Below are 20,312 nucleotides of genomic sequence, written 5' to 3'. Positions count from 1 at the left end.
CTGAATATTGTCCAGTGTTTGACAATAAAATTTGGAAAATAAGTAGGTCCAACTGTGTGTGTGTTTTATATAGATTTTAATTTGTAGATTTTTAATGCATTCAAAATGTAATTAATTATAACTACGTAACTGTGCTTAAAGTGTTTAATATAAAGTAATACAAGTTTTATTTTCTGAAATAAGGCATTTGCACCCAAAGTAACCCAAGCTGGGTTATTTTTGACTTGGCTTTTGCAGGTAATCCATGGTGTTTTGCTATTTGTACGAATTGTTTTGAGAAATTCACTTACTGTTTTGCAAATGTCGAGGATGATTGGAGAAATGTACCAAAGCGACTGAGAAAAACTGTAAAATGAGTGAGATAGATAGTTATATGGACTGTCATTGTTATATTCCCCTAGACACTGTAATGCTGCAAATGCCTCCCTTTGAGAAACGTGTCTCTCTATTTATTTATTTTAATTATTATTTTAATTTGTGTTTCTTTAGGCATTATAGTGTACTCTAAAATAATGTAAACAACTAAAAAGGTTCCAAAAAATAATAATAAAGCCCCCCTACACTCAAAAATTATAATTATTATTACTTCAGTTGAATGTTTGAGCTTCACTGTGCAGAATGATGTATGCACAGTGTTTTCTCTGTTTTCATCTATTATTCATTTATTTTTTAAATTACATTCAGCATCAATCAAATATTTCCATAAAATATATTGAAGTTTTATTCATATATTCATGTCTGTCATAAATGTCAAAATACCTCTTAGCTAAAGTAGCTTAGGTGACAACATAACCTCCTTTTAATTATAATAATCAGACTAAAGATAATAACTGCTGCAGTCACAAATCTGGACTCTACATTGCCACAAAATGTCAAATATGAGTAAGATCAGGTGTAAGCTGCTGCAACAGTTTTTGTAAATGTTGAAAATAAAACTTTTCATGACAGATAGATAGATAGATAGATAGATTAGGGCTGAACTATTATTCTGCTTGGCCAATGTAAAACTGTATAGTTGAAGATATATAAAGACATGTTTTGCTGGTATACCATATTTACCCTTAAGTTCTTCAAATAACAAAAATCCATTATATAGGTCAGATAATAAGTATATTTATAGACTTCATTTTTGTGTAAGTACACTTGTTTTTCATTTGAACTGCACATCGGGTATTGTTTGCCCATGTTTACTTCACTCATTCATTGTTCTTTACTGTAATATAACAAAGTGTTTTACCATATCAAAGTGTAGCTGGAGTGGAAATAATTAAAAATGTAATATGAAATGTTTGTTTTGTCAGGAACAGGGGAGGGATTTACGTCAAAGCATATCTACTTTTCCATTTCACAAAGATCCAGACCAGTGTGCTAACTGATTCAACAAGCTCAAGCTCCACATTCTGCATTATCTTTGTATCTTCCATTGGAAAAAAAGAGAGGGAAGAGTAGAAGAGAGAGGGATGGAGGTGTGAGTGGTGAAGGCGTGTCGTTTAACTCTGCTCCTCCTGGTTTCCCTGCAGTGTGTTCATCAGTGACGTCTGGTGCCTGGAGGCTCTGGATCCATTAAACTGTGATGACTGCACCTGAAGTCCAGTACAGGTGAGTTACCATCATAATACAAACTGCTTTATCCAGAAGAATTCTTCTACACAGATTTGTCTTTGTGATGTTTTTATTTTGCCCTTTCTTTTGTTTTTGTTTTTTTTTTTTGTCACCGTCTAAGGGTCTGTACAGAAATTATTAAGGGGATAGGAACAGAGGAGGGTTATGTTATTTCTGACTTTTATATTTCATTCCCCCCTTTTCTTGTGAGATTCACTCACACATTAGATCATTTTGTAAAACAATCAAGATAATTGCATTTTCCAATACACAGGGGACAACAATCATGTCATTTTGTTGGTGCCTCATTTTTTAGCAGCTACTGGAATGGAAATGTCTGTTTTAAGAAACAGCTGATGTGGCTCTTAATAGTTATAGGGACTGATGTATTTCTATTAGCGGTCACATTTTCTTTGATCTGCATTATAACAGAATTATGATAAGATCAAAATAATAATAAATTTAGCATGCAGTCATTTAAAGATAACGTACAATATAATTAGGGATGCAACTAACAATTATTTTCATTATCAATTAATGTTGATTTTTTAATTTTTCAATGAGTTGCTTACACCTATAGCTTAGCCTATAATATAAGCCATTAGCTGAGCCCAAGGCCCTGTCTTCAAATGTCTTGTTATGTCTGACCAACTAAAGACAGTCAATAAAATCATATGAAACACAGCAGAAAATCACTTGATTTTCTGTTGATTTATTAATTGAATAATTCAGCTCTACATATAAAACATGCACAGCACAACCTGGGCTTGTATTTTTTTTTTTTTTTTTAAAACAGTAAAACATAAGGATGAACCCTCTTCCCCATGGCAATTATTTATGTACAGTCCCTGACTTATGGTAACTGCACAACTACAGAAAGTTCAACTTCTGCTCTTTTATTCTTTTTGTATTTATTGCTTGTATTGCAAACTGATAGATGATTTATAGTTGGTTTATTGACAGTATCCATCTATTTACATGTGCACGGCAACAGACCCTATCAGTGTGTGTAAATACTGAACACCCAGGGCACACTTTTGTATTTGAATGTGTGTGTGTGATTATTTTTGTCTGTTATCTGGACCAATTATCACCGCTCAGTTGGTCAGCATAAAGACCACAGGCTGAGCTTCACAATAACTGCTGCTCTATTCATCTCTCTTCTTCTCCTGTGCTCAATTCAGTCCATGATCAGATGGCTGAACCTTCCTCAGAAGTTCAGCTCTTTGTCTTCGTGTTCCAAAAACAAAATGAAACCAAAGTCGAAACAACAGTTTACATATACCCTGACCTACTGTCCACACTTTGCTCAGTATGGTACACTATATCTGTGGTGTGTGTTAATGTTAAATCCTGTCTACGTGTTTGTCCTTGCTAAGAGAAAGCATAGTCATTCTATAATGATCATGAAGGCTGACATGTTAGTTAAAGAAAAAAATAAAGATAGAGAGAGGGAGGGTGAGAGAGGGAGGGGGCGAGATCTGCCCAGTGCATCAGGCTGAGTGGCCCACTGTGGTTCTGTGAGGTCATCTCCTGCATGTCCAACAAACTATCTTCAGTTCGATCCATCACTTTCTGTTTATGTGTTTGCATGTGTCATTGTTTAAACTAGCAGCTTTCAAACTTTTCCCCTAAACACACAAATTAGACCAGGACCCCCATTATGCAGCGCCCTAATCTGATAAGATTTTTGCTTTTAGATGTTTCATTGTATTCATACATTTTGTGGTTGTTGTTGTTGTTTTTACTTATGGATGGAATAATAGTGAAAACAGTTATTCCCCTTTTTTTCTCAGGACAACCAGGAACCCCCTTAAGCATCCCACTTTGGGAACCACAAACTGTCTGGAGAACACTTCTGGTTTTGGCGGCTTGCTTAGAGGACGCTGTTTTCAGTCATCTGCCATTTTCTATCTTAAATCCTGTTGTAACCCATGGTTGTATGACGGAACCCATGTTTTGTTCACGCTAAGGCGCTGGAATGTCAACTGCAGCAGGTAAATTGACTAGACATCGAACAAAAACGACGCAATCTAATCTAGAAAAACTACGGAACGTCCAAGCAAAGTCGGGAAGCTAAAGAAGCAGGTGCTAATGTTAGCATAGCCCCAGCAATGGCTGCTGATGAGTTGGGTGAAACTGAACTGAACGGAAATAGTGCTGAGAAAATGGCCGCCATAGACACTTTGAGATCGGTCGGTATTTTAACCGCAATAGAGCAGAGTGAGGGAAGAGCTCAGAAAATGTTCAGAACGTGTCACACAAGCTGAAGCAAGAATTTCGCGAATGCATGGGCATTTCTTAAAAATTGGACCCCGGAGGCGTTGGTCCTGGCTCCGTTGCGCTCCGGGTTTATACTGGAGAAAGGTCACGCATTACACCGGAGGAAGGATCCTAACGTCCCGCCACGAACTCTCATCATGAAGTTATTGAACTACAAGGACAGGATGGCGGTAATGAAGGCAGCCAGAGCTAAGAAACAGATCCTGTACAAAAATCAGCAGGTGAGGTGCATTCGCTCATTTAATAAGTTTGGAATCGATAAGGGACAGCGAACGAATGTCACTGATGAGCTCTGAAGTCGAAAATCCTAGTTCTCTAACAATAAGCATACTGTCCTGTGCAGAATATTTAAAGTTATCCCTGATTTTAGTTGTTTATTTTTGGTTTCCAATGGTAGACGATTATTGTTTAGTTATGTAACGCCAATGTTGTGTGGTATGCCTTAGTTTCAAGTTTGAAAACACCAATGCTAAATTTGCATAGGTTAATACATACATGGATTTACGTGGGACAGTGTAGCGTAGAAGCTGCCTCTCATAAAAGGAATAAGGTTGGGCGCCAGACAGGCAAAAGTTAATTGACCTTAAACCTATCAAATGTTTAAATTATTTATATTAATTCCCTTTAGAGAGAGCACAAAAACCCAGCTGCTTGCTTACTTCAGGGCTACAAAAAATAACATAACCCAGGTGTCTCAATATTCGTATATTAAATAAGTCAGCAACCACAAACAAATATCATCATCATCATTTGAAATTAATCATTAATACTGGTCTTTAGTGATCAGTCAGCAACAAAAAACAAATATCATCATCATCTTAAATAAATCATTAATACTGGTCTTTAGAGATCAATTTACAGAAATTAAATAATCAATTCACAGAAATTAAATTCAATCGGGCTCATAATAATGATAATCAAAGGCTAGCAGTTCAGCTCAGTTTAGGTTGAAGGAGTTCAATTCAGTTCATTTCAGTGCAGTTCAGTGCAGTTCAGTTCATTTCAGTTCAGTTCAGTTCAGTTCATAGGAGGTCTGTGGGGTGTATGAGGATGAGGATGGGGTGAGAGGGTGTATGAAAGAATGAATGCAATTGAATGAATGAATGCAATGGAAGTCGGTGGGGGTTTTGAGGATGAGTGTAAGTGTGTGTGGGCATGTGAGGGGCAGGTGAGTTGGGCAGTCAGCTGGAGAAGCCTGGAGAATGAGAGGTGAAGGGACTTATCTGAAAGGAGCGCGGCCTTTGACCTGGACAGAGAGAGGTGTTTTGCTGAGATCCAAACCGGCCTGAGACTGTCGCCTGTTCCCCGGAGCTCAATCCTCTTCTCCTTAAACCGATCCTTTGTTCCTTTCTTTTGTGTTTCTTTTTCCACCTCCAGTTTACTCAGAGTTTTCAGTTCTAGATCCCAGTACTGGTTTCTTTTCCTTCATTTCCTTTTCTCACTTCTCACTGAGTCTCTCACTGTTTCTGCTTCAGCCTCCTTTGTTCTTCTTTGTTTGAGCTTTTTTTTTCTCCCAGTTCAGGTGTCTCTGATTTGTAACCTCTCCTCCCTCCTCTTGTGTGTGATGTCACTTCCTACTCACGATCCTGCCCTGCTACAACAGGGTGCTGTTAAAGGTTCACAAAGTTGGATGTGGGTTGAAACATCCGTGTTAGTCATGTTAATGTTTCTCAAACGTAGTCCTTTTTAAGTCCTTATGGGTAATCAAATTTCTGTCAACGGTTATGTCACAAGGTGTGGAGGTTAAATTTACATCCTGAAATTGCAGAGGCTTGCAAAAAACAAAAAAATCAAACAAGTCATGAATAGACTTAATAGTTTACAATCCAAAATTATATTCTTACAAGAAACACATTTATTAGCAAAAGATATTAAAATTAAGAGGAGGCAGAGGGTTTTTTTCTTTTTCCACACATGCTAGAGGTGTTATGACTTTAATTCATAAGTCAATACCATTTCAGGAAAAACATAATTAAGGACAATTCTTCAGATTCTTAATTGTATGTTGTGATGACCCTTTCTGTTCTCCTGGCATGTTGCCTCACTCTTCTCTAGTAGTTCTGGGAGTTGGCTGGAAGGTGGAGTTTGTTTGGTTTGTTGCATCTTACAACACACAGATGACTCTTTTACTCACACACCCCATTTGTTAGTTACTTTGTTTATTCATTTGAGATAAATAAAGCATTTCTTGATTGGAATGTCTGTGTGTGGGCTCCCTTTTTGTGCCGGCTTTTAGCCAGTCAGTAACAAATGGGGGCTTGTCCGGGATACTATGGTTAGTGCTGGGAATACGGTAAATGTAAAGTTGTGTAGGGGAGTGTTTCACACAGGTTTTGGTGTGCTCTGGTTTTTTTATGGGCTTTGTGGCTTGGCCTGTATGTATTCCAGTAAGATTGTTGCTCCATGGATCATGGCCTGAAAATATTACATGTTTTCCTTAACTGCAAGTAAAGGTTGAAGGCTTCTGAGTCATTTGGAACCTTTATTCCTGATAGGCATATGGGACATTAACTGTCTCCTTTGAACTTTTTTGTTTCAGTTTGTTGTTTTTGTGCAGTAAGGGGTTAGAGCTGTGCTCGGGGGCACTACCAGTACTGTATCGGTGATTTTCGGCATGTTGAAAGTTAACCTGGTTTAGTGCTTAATCCATCCCACATGAAGACTAGGGTTGAGTAAGTCAGCTAGCAATGGTTAGGCAGTTAGCAAGAGGGATAGGGTTCCATATTTAAAGCAGCCTGTTAGCCCTGTTGGTAAGTGGTGGAAAATTTTGTCTTGGTTTGTAGTCTTGGCTTATCTGTGGTGACTTGATTTATCGAGTTGTTAGTGCTGGAAAAGGCGCTCTAAGGTGGTGAAATTGTGAAATGGCTTCAGTTGATGATTTTGTTCAGGCTCCGTGTGAGGATTTGCTTAACTCTTACAAAAAAGAACAGCTCTTTAAAGTGGCTGAATATTACAGTGTTGAGCTTTCTAAGAAGCTAAATAAAGAGGAGTTGTTGGCCACGTTGAAGGCACAATTGGTGGAGCTAAATATTTCGTGTGCTTCAGTGGAGGGTGCCAGTGCCCTGGTAGCTGGTGTGTGTTCTGCTTGGGCCAGTGGGCCAGGTGAAGTGGTGGCTCCTGTTTGGACTGGGTTTGAAATTTGAGCAACAGAAAGAGCTCCTCCTGCCACAACTGCAACAGGGACAAAGGAATGTTGTGGAGGTAGAGAAGTTGAGACAAGAGGCCTGTTTTTGGGAAACTGAACTAGCCCATACCCAGGCAACACAAAAGCTATTTGCTGTCTTTTCGTGCAGAAGAAAGAGGCCGGGCCATTGCTGCTGTGCAGGCACACACAAAGCCCTCTTCCTCAGAGTTGGTGTTTGAGGTTCTAGTTGTGGAACAGGAACAGACAAAGATTTCAGCTAAGGATGAGATTGACCCTGGTTATACTGCATTTGTGTCGGATGGTTATGTCTCACTGGTTGGGAATGGTAGGAAAGTACCTTTAAAGATTTTAAGGGATTCAAGGGCACTGGACTCATTTATTGTGGACTCTGTGTTATCTTTTTCTCCAGAGACAGACACTGGTTCCCGTGTTGATGTTCAGGGAATGGGTTCAACTGTTTTCTCAGTTCCCAAGCATAAACTGACCCTTTTTTCAGATCTGGTGCAAAGTGACTTGGCCATCGGAGTCCTCCCTTCCTTGCCTATGGGGGGTGTCAGTGAAGGATGTCGCCAGGGATGCCCTCTGTCACCACTTCTGTTTACCATAGCAATATAACCCCTGGCCATAGCTGTACAATCCTTTTTTTTTTTAAATGACTAACCCCATTACCTGGAATATGATTAAGGTTTGGTAATGGGTGAGGAAGTACCTGGGTGAATCACTTCCTATTTCATGGTTTAGCCCAATTCAGGGAAATGAGGATTTCACTCCAGGTAGAGCTGACGTTTGGAAATTCAGGACTTATATGTCAAATGATGATAAATTGATGTCTTTTGAGGAGCTTGTATTTACATATAACATTCCACGGAAACATTTTTTCAAATTCTTACAAATCAGAAGCTTTATTGGAGCAAACCAAAAACACTCACTAGATATAACTCCCTATTCACTGTTAGAGGAAAATATGTTAAAGGAATTTACAAGAAAAGGAATAATATCTGGACTTTATGATGTATTTATATCTTGGTCTCCTGAATCCTCTGAAGCTAAACTGCAAGCTTGGAGAGAGGATCTACGGGAAAACATTTCATTTGAAGAGTGGGAAGGTGCTTGTAAAAAAAACTCAAAAATGCAATACAACTGGCTGATGCGCACATATATTACCCCAGAAAAGCTAAACAAATTTAATAGTAGCATTCCTGATTTGTGTTTTAAATGTGGACAGTCCAAAGGAACATTTTTACACTGTGTGGGAAGATAAGAAAGTTCTGGGAAGAGGTAAATTATATGATAGAAGATTTTATCTGTACAATTAACGATGGACCCAGTTTTTTCTTATTAGGCTGTTACCCCAAAGAACATAATTTAGGGAAGAAAAAGCGGATCCTTATAGATCTTTGTTTGACGGATGATAGCACTGTCTTGGAAAAGTATACATAGACCAAGTATTGGTAAATGGTTAAAGGAATTGTCTGTATGTATTTCCTTTTGAAAAAATTACTTATTCTATGAAGGGACAACAAGAACTCTTTAAAAAAGTATGGGGGCCTTTTATTAATTATCTTGAACATGTACATTTGGAAAGTTTACTGAGTTGGTGCAGTGAAACTGAAGACGATTGATTGGCTCGTCTATTGGGAGTAGGATGCAGGCCTTGCGCACCTCACTTAATGACTGTATGGAGGGATGGACTAGGACACTGGTGATTACAAGTCATAGGAGAAACATTTGTTAGTTACCTAGTGATTTAATTTTTATGTATATGTGTATTTATGGTATGTTTGTATTTCTTTTTGTTTTTGGTTATGTTTGTTCTTTTCTTTTTCTCTCCTTCCTCTCCTTTAATTTATTTGTACTTCTCCTGAGCTTATCCACTGTCATACTTATGTACTGGCTGTTTGAAACAAAGATCTGATGAAGGAAGAAAAACTACAAAAATGAAAATGTCTGGTGTATTTACTTCTGCACTTCCCAGACTGAACTCTAATCTCTCTCTCTGTAGCTACTAACTTACACAGAGGAAAGTGAAGAATGACAGTTTAATGTGACAGTTTTTCAATTTCATGTACTGGTCTGGTTACTTATGAATGAAACGCATCCCCATTAATTATTTCCCAGGTTATTTACTAAACATATCTCTATGTAGCTCTAAGACTGCACAGTTTCACAACTGATATCTTTTTTCTCCAGGTTTCTGTGGAATCTGTGTCCTTCATCATGAATGCGACTCCTGGCAGCTGTACGGCAGAGAGGCCTTATGGATTCCAGCCTCATCTTAAAGGGCTCTACATCGCCACCGAGCTGATCATCGCCATGCTGGCCATCATCGGAAACTTCCTGGTTTGTCTGGCTGTGACCCGAAACAAGAAGCTTCGCACCGTCACCAACTACTTCCTGGTGAGGAGAGTTGTTCCATCCCTGTCTGAAAAAATCTGCTTTCTGTTCAACTCAAGGGAGTAAAGTGTGTGTCATTGCTGGTTGTAGGTATCACTGGCAGTGGCGGACATCCTGGTGGGCCTGGTGGCCATTCCCTGTGCAGTGCTGACAGACCTGGGTCAACCTCGCCACAACCTGCCCCTCTGCCTGGTGCTGCTCAGCATCCTGATGATGCTCACACAGGTGCAAACACTTCACCAATCCACCCCCCTTCTGTAAAGAGTAGGGACTGTATGAAATTAATTTTGGTTGACGGGGGGGTAAACACGTTTGATTTCAGTGCTACCATTAGTTTGAAATGTGTAATGCTAAACTGGTGCAAATGTAGTGAAACTCTAAATGTCCCCTGGTGAAACTGAATCATGAGCACGATGGTCACAGCTGATGGCCAGTGATTAAGTGTATTTTTATGCGTCAGCGCTGGCGACAGTCGGGGACAGAGACATTATGTTTACTGTCCGTCTCGTGAACGTGAACGTGATATCTCAGTAACATCTTGAGGGATTTTTTTTTCAAAGTTGTCACAAACATTCATTTGTACTCAAAAATGAACTGATTAGATTTTAGTCACTGTGACCTCACAAAACACGTTCTTGGCCAAAACGCACAATACAACACATGCACAGTTTAACACAAATGTCTGTGAGGATAAAATGAAGTGATGACATTTTATATCCATAAGGTCAAAGGTCATCTTGACCTATGACATCATAATGTTCTGCACAAACACTTCTGGTCATTATTCAGTGCTGTAACTCAGGAAGGAGAGATGGTGACTGTATTTCCTGTAACTTGGCTGGTTGGTGGAGGGATACAACCGTGAGGTGGTGACTCTAGATCTTTATGTTTTTTGCTTTTACAATAAATCTCACTGTGAAAAAAGTGAAAAGAGCTTCTCTGTTATAAAATATGAACCATTTTTGTGAAATCTTGTCATAATTGCTGCGTCTTGAGTAACAGCTAAAAATTGTTTTGTGAGGTCATGGTGACGTTGACCTTTGACCTTTAGCCACCAAAATCTAATCAGTTCATCCCTGATTCCAGGTTAACGGTTTTACCAAATTTGAAGGAGTTCCGTAAAGGTGTTACTGAGATATCATGTCCACGAGAATGAGACAGACAAACTGAAAACAATATGGCTCCTGCTCTGACTGTCGCCAGCGCGGAGGCATAAAATATCCCATAATCCTCTGTATTTTCTGACACCACCCTCCTCCCAGTAATTTTTACACAGTCTCTTACTACAGGTGATGTCACAGTGAGAGTAAAGCTATGCTAACAACCGTATGGGACCTCTTAAAGAAGGTTTTTTTCTCCTCCAGAGCTCCATCCTGAGCCTGCTAGCTGTAGCCGCTGAGCGCTACATGGCCATCCTGCTGCCCTTCCAGTACCAGCGCATGATGAGCCCCAGGAACGCCCAGCTCGCCCTGCTGCTCACCTGGGGCCTCGGGGCCGTCTCCGGCTCCGTGCCGCTCATGGACTGGCAACGACAACCAGCAGATTCTGAGTAAGAGGTGGAGGGATGAATGATGAAATGAAGGTGTAAACAGGAAGTAGGTCAGGGAATGGTGTTGATAGAAGAATGAATGTTAAGAATACAGGGGGATACAGCTAAATGATGGATGGATGAATGAATGAGTGAATTAATTGATGACAATGAATGTATGGGAAAAATGAATAAACAAATGGAGAAATCACAGGAAAATGAAATGAATGGATGAAAAGTACAGGAAAATAAAATGAAGGGATGGATGGATGGATGGATGGATGGATAAGAATGAATGAATTATTATATGGGAGGATTGTGGGAAAACAAAATAAATGAGTGACTGAGTGAATGAAGGTAAGGACATGTCGTGTGCATGCACAGCACAAGAGAAAGGTGAATGAAAGGATGGATGAATAATTGAGTAAAAGAGTGAATGCAGAAAAATGGAACATGTATGAACAGCAAAATGGAAAGATGAATGATTGAGTGGATGAATGGCAAAATAGATGAAATGGATGGATGGAGGGATGAATGAATGAATGCAGGAAAATGGAATATGCATGATATGAACTGTAAGTACGGTATCTACGGACGGTAAAATGATTGAATGAAGTTGCTGAGTGAATGAAAGCAGGCAAATGACATATACATGACATGAATGGATGAATGAATCTAGATGAAAACATGATGAAAGAATAAATATAGTGGAGAACAGAAGACTGAGAGGCAGTGAGACGGTGTGGGTAAAAGGGTGGAGGAAGATATAGTCTGGCTGTTTTCCCTCAATCATGCCCCTCTCCATTTCTGTGATTCCAGCTACTGTGTCTTCACCTGTGTGGTGGACATGACCTACATGGTGTACTTCAACTTCTTCTGCTGCCTCCTGGTGCCTCTGGCAGCCATGTTCATCATCTACGGACACATCTTCCTCACCGTTCGCCGCCAACTCCGACGCATTGCCGTGGCCGGGGGAAACGCAGAGGACGGGAGGACTGCCGGTGGGAGCAGTGCGACAGAGGACACAGTCAGTTCAGCCGGAGGAAGCACAGGAGGTGAACCAGACCTGCGGACAGGACAAGGACCTGGCAGACAACCAAAGGACATTAAGAGAAGAAGTGAAGTGAGCTGCGGGAAAGAAAGGTCACTTATTGAAACTGAGACGACCACCGTCTTTACAAAACCAGGGTTCAGGATCAGCTTCTGTTCTGACCCCCGTCCAGGAGAGTCCACTGTGGCCAAATCCACCGTCCGCACCTGTCAGGAGCTGCGCAAGGCCACCTCCCTCTTCCTGGTGCTGTTCCTCTTCATGGTGTGCTGGATGCCCATCCACCTCATTAACTGCATCCTGCTGCTCTGTCCACAGTGCAATGTGCCCATGTCGCTCACGCTCGCAGCCATTTTGCTTTCCCACGCCAACTCGGCCCTCAACCCGATCCTGTATGCGTACAGGATGAGGTCGTTCCGCCGCACGCTGACAGGAATGTGGAGAGGAATCTGGAGTGTTTGGCCAAAACACCAGTAGAGCAGGCAAGAAGCAAACACTGCACATGTCACATTGCTCTTTTTAAACAAACAAGCACCAAATGCAGTTTAATGAATCATTTTAGAGCTGATAATGTCATTAGTTGTGCAGGTGTTTAGTTACGAGTTAAAAGTTTGACCTGGTGATGGCACCAAACCAAAGTAGTGTAATGCATTTACTTTAGAAAAAAAAAGTGGGTTTTTTTTGTATTAATGAGATTTTTATCTCAGAATTCTTATTATTTTATTAGTAAATTAGTAAATTGGTTTAGCCACAGCACTAATATGCATCAAGAGCCTAATAAGCAGAAGCCTAAGCTAACACCATTCAGATTTACATCATTAGCAGAGCGTTTAAAAAGCTTTCAGTGCTAATGACAAAATCTATTGCTAACCACACACATCTGACTGAAGCTTGAACAAATGTCACATCTGAGTATTTCACCTGAATGGTCAAATCATACAGGGAGATTTTTCTGAATGGAATATAATGACAAAATCTTGTATACAAAATAAAAATAAGTTCAGGAAAAGTCTGTAAACAAAAAAAAAATTGAATCAAACAGGCGAGTCAAATCAACATAACTGCGTGCTTTATTGATATACAGTAAAGCATTTTATAATACAGTAGTAAGGCATATATTTGGTGGAATCTGATATGTTGTGAAGTATTGATGCATTATTTGAAAAATGATGTGATAATGAAACAAACGTTAGAAATGAAAAAACAAAAAACAAATCATTTAAATTCAGTGTCTGGGTCAAAAACAAAAACCACTTGGATCATGCTGCAAGAACATGTGTGTAACGCTGCAGTTCTCGTCATGGACTTCTCTGAGTGGTTATACATTAAATAAGGATGGATTTTATTTAGTCATACATGCTAATATTGTAACACCTCACACAGCACAAAATCTCTTAACCAAAGACAAAATGTAACTCTCTGCTAGAATAAATGCATCCTCCACACACAGAAACAAGTATCTAGTATATCCCAGGTATGACAGTAGTTTGATTTGTGTAAAATGTTCTTTCATGATTTTATACTTGAGTCATAGAAAATCTCTGATAGAGATGAGAAATGCAGCTGCTGCATCCCAACATTCAGATCGGAGGCTCCTACAGTGCAGAGTGATCAGGATATCTGACGTGAATCAATCAGCCAGCAATAATCAATTCATAATTAAGAATCTGAGAAGAGTGCAGGGTTGAGTACAGTAGAGAAATCACCTCCGGACGACACTTGAACAATTTACACGAGGTAGAGATTATGTTTCTGGGCTTCTAGAAATCAAATGATTCTTTAATTTTAAATTTTAATCTTTAAAATGAATTTTTCTCAAAATAATCTCAGCCGACCGCTGTGGTGCTCAGATTCACTTAAAACAACATTCATCTAAATTCCTCTGTCAACTCATATACTAATCCACAGTGTACTGTGTGCGCTCAACAGGCCCTAAAAACAAACTTCTTACTGTAGATGTTCCAGTGCAAGAATCAGGCTGAAGGAGTCAGGAAAGGCCTGGGGCACAACTGAGGTTGTAAAACTGATGATCCGTTCAGACATAAAAGATGTGAAGCTATGTCCCAATTCAAAGGCTCCTTCAAATGTGTCCTCCTTTTCCAACCTATCCCAAGATTCATTAAGTATTGCCTTTCAGCTCTGTTCAACAGCTAACAGTAAAACATCAGGTTTTTGTGGAAAAAGTTACGAGTTGTCAAGGTTGCTAGATGCAAAGCGAAATCTCACTTTAGAGTCCCTCCCCCCACCCCCCCCGAAAACCTTGTTTTTAACTGACCTCCAGTGGTTAAACTTGGTTGTGAAGGTGGACTGTGACATCACTGCTGGGTGTGGCTACATATCTGATCCCACTCAGTAGTGAGACTGAAACTTTCTTTTTTGAAAGTTAGAAGTTTCTTCCTATAGACATTTCCAGAGCTGTTAAAGGTGATATATGTAAGTTTTCTCTGTGGTTTCTGTCCAGGAGCGAGAGGTGGTGATCGTCAGCTGCCAAGAGGACAATACATCCTGAGCAGCCCGGACACTAAAGTGACTCTGTATGAGGAAGTGACAAGATGGGCTGGCCGTGTTGAAGCTAGTCAGTTAGCATGCTAACTTTAGTAGAAGTTTTCCACCTCTGGAGACAGCTGTTGGTGAGTAAATGAATGAAGTTTGATGTTGAACTCACTATGTTTCTTCTACACTGGTGAGTAAACAGCTGTTAATGCTAACATTAGCTATGTAGCAATAGCACAACTTACATACAGCACCTTTAAGGAGTCTTAAACCTATGATATATTATTTTTTTGTTTGCTAGCAGTGGTCTTCCCTGTCTTTGTCACACTGCTATAGATTACTGCAAACTCTACTAACTCTTAAAGACATGGCTACATAGAGCTACTAGTGGACCTTTAAACTTACAGAGGCTCTGATATGAAAAGTCATCAGGACTTACCTCAGTTCTGACTCAGGCCTTTACATTATCTGCTAATGCACACAGTACATTGTGTTGAAAACAAACACAGGGATAAATCCTGTTGCCATAGAGATGTTCATAATGTGGAGAAGATGAATAGCCGGATGGACGGATGAGAGGATGAATGAAAAAATTAAATATAACATGAGGTTCATCAGCCAAAGCCAAAAAAAGCTCTAGTATAATGTGGAAATTAGGCACCACACACACACACACACATACACACAGTCTGAGACAACGTACTGTAAAGAACCAGGATGCCTGCATTACCTTGACAGTAGTGTACGCTGTTGTTAAAGACAGTTTCCTCTTAGAAAGCACCCTTATGATTACAATCATTCTTTTTGATAAAAATGTGTGAAATGCTTGAGCTATTTCCCCAGTTACAAAGAGATGACAAACATATGACCACACTGAACCCCTCCCCCCCTCCCCCCTGTTTTATACAGTTGCATAGAAGTTTAAAAACCAGCCTCTGTTAATAATAAAACAATTTCAGGACGTTTTAAGAAACTACTGAAATCTACAAGTTATAATGTTTTTCTTTTTTCACGTGTCGTTGGAACTGCAATCCTTCACAAAAATAGACGTTATATATATTTGCTTTGTAAACTGTGTTTCCAATCCAGTTGTTTTGACTAGAAAAGCATGCTATAAGTAGAGAGGGAGGGGGGAGGGGGGGAGGGACGGGGGAGGATCAGAAGGGCAGGGCCTCGTGCTGTTCGGCGCTCTGCTCGTCTGTCATCACGCTGACCAGTGACTCCATCGCACGACCCAGATCATCAGCCATGTGGAACAAACTGCCAATACTGGGACCTGGAGAGAGAGAGAGTGTGTGTTAAATACAGACAAACACCTCCATGATGCACACACAGAGTATTCCCTGTTGTATGAAGAACAGATCAGTGTGACAGAGGAGGGAAAGGAAGTTAAAAGCAGGTGAGAGGAAGGGGGACAGATACCTCTGTCTGTTGTCTGTTCACATTGAAATCTTATTAATTACACCAATTAGATTTAGCAGACAACAGTGGTAGAGTGATGGTGCCATGGAAACAGAGCTGAGGGAATTGGAGGGGAAAGGTGGGGAGTGAGGAAGGTGAGCCACTCACCTCTCATGGGTGTCCCCGTCTCCCTGCTGGCTCATGGAAAAGAGGAGGAAAAGAAGAAAAGAGAGAACAGGAAGAAAGAGTTGAAATCAGCCTTTTACAAAGAGAGAATCTGAAGGAGTAAAAACGGAGCTTGTGAAATTTGATTTAAATATGTCAGGTTATATTATATATGTTGGATCAGACTCCATTCATACTACATTGATACATTGGTAGGAAGTGAGTCAATCAGTGACTTTACTTTGAGTATACTGGTCACAAACTTTAAACTGTATCAAAAGGGCGGAAACGTAGCAATAATGAAAATGTAAAAAATTCTGATACTTTTGGGTTATAATGTGGGATATGAATTATTAATGATTAACTAGTTATATTATTTACATATTTATCAATCAAATATTTAGGAACCTTTTCTGATTGCACATTAAAAAAAAAGAAATACAGCACCTGTATCTAATCAGGAAGTTGGACTCATGATATAAACTATAATGTGTTCAAAGCAGCCTGTGAAGCCAAAGGCTAATTTACATATCTGGAAATAAAGATTATCATTATTGTAACAGGACTGTTTCCATATTTATATGAATTGTATGATGTTTTTACATTTGGACTTGACTAATGGGAGAAACTACACATACTCAGGTATGACATCATATTAGTGTCACACCTCAGATCCAGGTTGTTTTGTTCTGTTCTCTACATTTACTTTCTTTATTTTTGTTTTGCTACATTTACTTTTGTTCGTTGTCTGATTGATCATATTGTTCTGAATTGGTCACCTGTTGATTATTTTATTTGATTAGTGTAAGAAAAGTGAATAAAAATCAGAGTGAGAAGCTGCTACTTTCACATTTGCTCACAGTTGAATGTCTTAAGAAAAAGTCTTCATCGTGTCCCAGACTGATCTGATTTAAACAGCTGTGTCAGAAAGAGTGGACAGTGTGAACGAGACAAGATGGTGTGTGTGTGTAGCTCTCTGTACCTTGGCTGTGAGGGAAGGAATTGTTGAGCTGTTCCATCACTTCCTCTAACCCAGATGCATCTTGGGAAGGGCTGGACAGCTCATCATCTCCTGAAACAGGAAAGAGTTTCAGAATTCTGGTTCTTGAAATAAAGTCACATTATTTGTGTGTGTGAACAACACACACACACACACACACAGTATATCAGTATAACAGCGTGGTCTGTACATGCTGACACATGACATCTCTATTTATGTCCACTGGGGATGTAAATTAAAGGATGTAAGTGTGTGTGGTGTGTGTTCTCACCCATTGTGTCAGTAGTCTGGCTAGCGGCCACACGGAGCAGAGGGAGGGAGGAGTCTGAGCGCTGAGAGGAGGTGGAGGGAGAGGACAGAGCTGTGCCGTTCACCTTGGAATCCGTCTGACACACACGCGTACACACACAAAATATTAGATACACTAGAAATTAGCAGCCACAACAATCAGACAATGTGGAGGAAACTGAGTCAGTCTGAGCTGCAGGTCCACATCAACATCTGCTCTGTTTAATGAATGAATCCAGCTGCTGGTCACCTCTGTGGGCGGGTTACTGCCTTGCTCATGAGCACTTTTACAGCAGATGTTGAGAGGATGGATCTGAGGCAGCTCCAGTAAACTCACCTACACACACAGGCTGCAGGCAAACGGTCCCAAGTGAGGACACAGATTTTCTGACAGATATTTAAACTCGTGGCAGCAGCTCAGGTGGAAATGTATTATTCTTTTCTTTATTACGCCCAGAAGAAAACACATTTTACAGGAGGGAAGGCCAAGTCATATATTTTTGGCACTGATTTTTGAATTGAATTTTCCACACTATTTTTTAGGAGTTGTTGATTTCTGCTTGTAAAAAAAACACTCGCTGGTTACTTCCTGAACCCCTGACGATGCAGGAGTGGACAGATAAAAGATGAGCTTTTCTCTCCCTCTGAAGAAGACTCAATTTATTCCACTATGGACTGAGTGGATCAAATATGTAATAAGACTGTTAAAGGTGTTTTTGTGAAACGGTCTGACTAACAGACTGATCTATTAGCCAAAAGAACACTGAGCTAACACTACAGACCAGTCTGACATATCTGTGTGAAACCAGCCCCAGAGCTAAACTTCAAGTCCCACAGTAAAGTGTCTGGATACTTATGTCAAAGTGACATTTCACTTTTTCCTTTTTAATAAATTTGCAAAGATTTCTAAAATTCTGTTGTCATGAGGTCATTATAGAGTGTGTGTGTACCTGCTCCAGCAGCTGTCTCAGCCTGTGCAGTTGGGACTCCAGCTGTTTGTTGTGGTCTTCCAGGATCTGCATCCGGGCCTCCAGACGTCCTTTGTGTTGCCGCAGCAGTTTGGCCTCGGCGATGAGTTCGGCGTCGCGCGCGCTCTGCGGTGACACCGGGAGCATCTCCGGGGGCGATGGCAGCGGGGACAGACCCTTCCTGTCGTGGGCCTTCTTCAGACGGTCATACTCAGCTTGAAGCTTCCTGGAGGAAACACAAGAAACATGCATGAGAAGTTTAAACAGAATCACTGTGCTGGTCTGAACGCGGTCTGGTATGACCGGTAGCTTATGTTGGATCGGCTTGGCTGATGTTCGCTAACTGACATATGTTGCTGTATGTAACTCTAACCCAAACTGTGGATGTAGTTGGTTTGTGGTATGTACCTCTTGTCTTTAAATGTGCTCTAGAAATTCACCCCAGTTGACCACAGCTAGTTAACCGTGTATTTCATCAGCAGCGACAGCACCTGGTACAAAATCAGCTCAAATGTTTCAGCCATCGTCTCGCATGTGGACATGATATCCTCGTACCGTCTGTGTTGTATCTTGTTGAACAGAGCTCACTGTCATCAGATTTAGTTTGTGTTCTCTACTTGTGCTTCTCCTACATTATATTTACTGTTTACCTTCATCCTGTTCTCTGTGGAGAATTTTTAAAAGAAATTAAAAATAGGAAAAAAATTCAATTTTCCAGCTGCTTTTCCTTTTCGCTAATTGATTAGCTTAGTCATTTAGCCCCTCTGTGACACTCTTCGCCTTCAGAGCTGATAAAACCCACTAGCTCTCCAACCAATCAGAAAGCTTGTTACATCCCATGGCCAACTTGGTTTTACCAGAGTGTCATAAAAAGGCTAATAGGAGAAGCTAAATGACTGAGCTAATTGGTTAAATACTTTATTCAAATTCTATTATTTATTCATGTGTTAGTAAATGGTTTATTTAATGCGTTTTATGCTGTTTATGTTGTAAATCAATTTTTAAATCGGAAGTATTTATTGTTTTTTTATGAATTCTTTCACAATTTCTATTTTAAATGGCTATTAAAATATGAAATGAAGGAAATGCTTTATCACTTTTCTTGTGACGTCCCTGGTCCTCCTTACCTCGTGGCACAGTAACAAAAGTTACTAAGTTCTTTAAGGACGAATTAAACCAAATATACATATATGAACATGTAAATTATAAATAAAGATGAAGAAATGTACAATGTTTTATTTCTGTCATACCAGGTGTAATGATGACGCAGCCAACAGAAGAGAACTCATCACTGACCTGTTCTCCTGCTCCAGGTCACTGAGGACCCTCTCCAGCTCTCCCTTCTCCTCTGTTTCCATGGAGATGAGGATCTGGGCGGGGCTGCGGGGCTGGCTGAGAGGAGAGCCTTGGTTCAGAGACTGGCAGTAGTGCTGGATCAACATGTGCTCGTCATCGCTGCAGACACACACACACACACACACCAATGATGGGTAGATATACACACGCATTTGCATCACGCGCACACACACACACACACACAGAAAAATGGAGAAAAAGAAAATCAGCCAGTGAATGACAGAACAGCAGGGGAAGAGGACTGCACCACAGAAGAAGAGAAGACAGTGGGGACAGAGAGAGGACCAGGGCCGGCGTCTCTACAACACATTTGTCCTGAACTCAGTCTGACTGAACGGTCGCTGCTCTGCCAACTGTGAGCCATCACACGCAGCCCGTGGTGTTTAGCAGGATTTTAATTAGGCCAGCTATTTAGACGCTGCTGCGTACTCTGCACTGCTTTGAGCTCAGCCAGTCCACCATCCTGAATACTGAAGGAGCTGCAGATATGAGCCGTCTGACTGCCGACATGAAAGCCAAGCTCACCATGAGCGTGTGTCTCTCTCAGCTCTGCGTGTTTTCTGCCTCATCAAGCTGCATTTTACAAGATGTGTTCTTCACTATTTTAATCACAGGCTTTTTAGCTCAAAATATTACACTTT

The 20,312-nt window shown here is 40.4% G+C and overlaps 2 protein-coding genes across 2 annotated transcripts in view; one reads left to right on the top strand and one right to left on the bottom strand.

Moving 5' to 3' along the window:
- LOC111670362 (adenosine receptor A1-like) overlaps positions 1–12,477 on the top strand; it is a 14,407-nt gene extending 1,930 nt beyond the window's left edge. Inside the window, exons 4-8 of the mRNA XM_023427072.2 lie at positions 1,521–1,599; positions 9,221–9,427; positions 9,515–9,649; positions 10,789–10,973; positions 11,772–12,477. Coding sequence (XP_023282840.1) covers positions 9,248–9,427; positions 9,515–9,649; positions 10,789–10,973; positions 11,772–12,477 — 1,206 coding nt within the window. The 5' untranslated portion in view covers positions 1,521–1,599; positions 9,221–9,247. The remainder of the gene's footprint in view (positions 1–1,520; positions 1,600–9,220; positions 9,428–9,514; positions 9,650–10,788; positions 10,974–11,771) is intronic.
- Positions 12,478–13,047: 570 nt separating this feature from the next.
- Positions 13,048–20,312, bottom strand: part of dmd (dystrophin) — a 289,183-nt gene continuing 281,918 nt past the window's right edge. Inside the window, exons 80-84 of the mRNA XM_087179530.1 lie at positions 19,612–19,770; positions 18,298–18,541; positions 17,331–17,445; positions 17,042–17,131; positions 13,048–15,769 (exon numbers count right to left, since the gene is read on the bottom strand). Of these exons, the coding sequence (XP_087035656.1) occupies positions 15,651–15,769; positions 17,042–17,131; positions 17,331–17,445; positions 18,298–18,541; positions 19,612–19,770 (727 nt within the window). The 3' untranslated portion in view covers positions 13,048–15,650. The remainder of the gene's footprint in view (positions 15,770–17,041; positions 17,132–17,330; positions 17,446–18,297; positions 18,542–19,611; positions 19,771–20,312) is intronic.

Source organism: Seriola lalandi, unplaced genomic scaffold (genome assembly GCF_002814215.2).
Source record: "Seriola lalandi dorsalis isolate HSWRI2012SDOR001 ecotype SW California unplaced genomic scaffold, Sedor1 jcf7180002054850, whole genome shotgun sequence".
NCBI lineage: Eukaryota > Metazoa > Chordata > Actinopteri > Carangiformes > Carangidae > Seriola > Seriola lalandi.
This window is presented reverse-complemented; position numbering and strand designations above follow the sequence as displayed.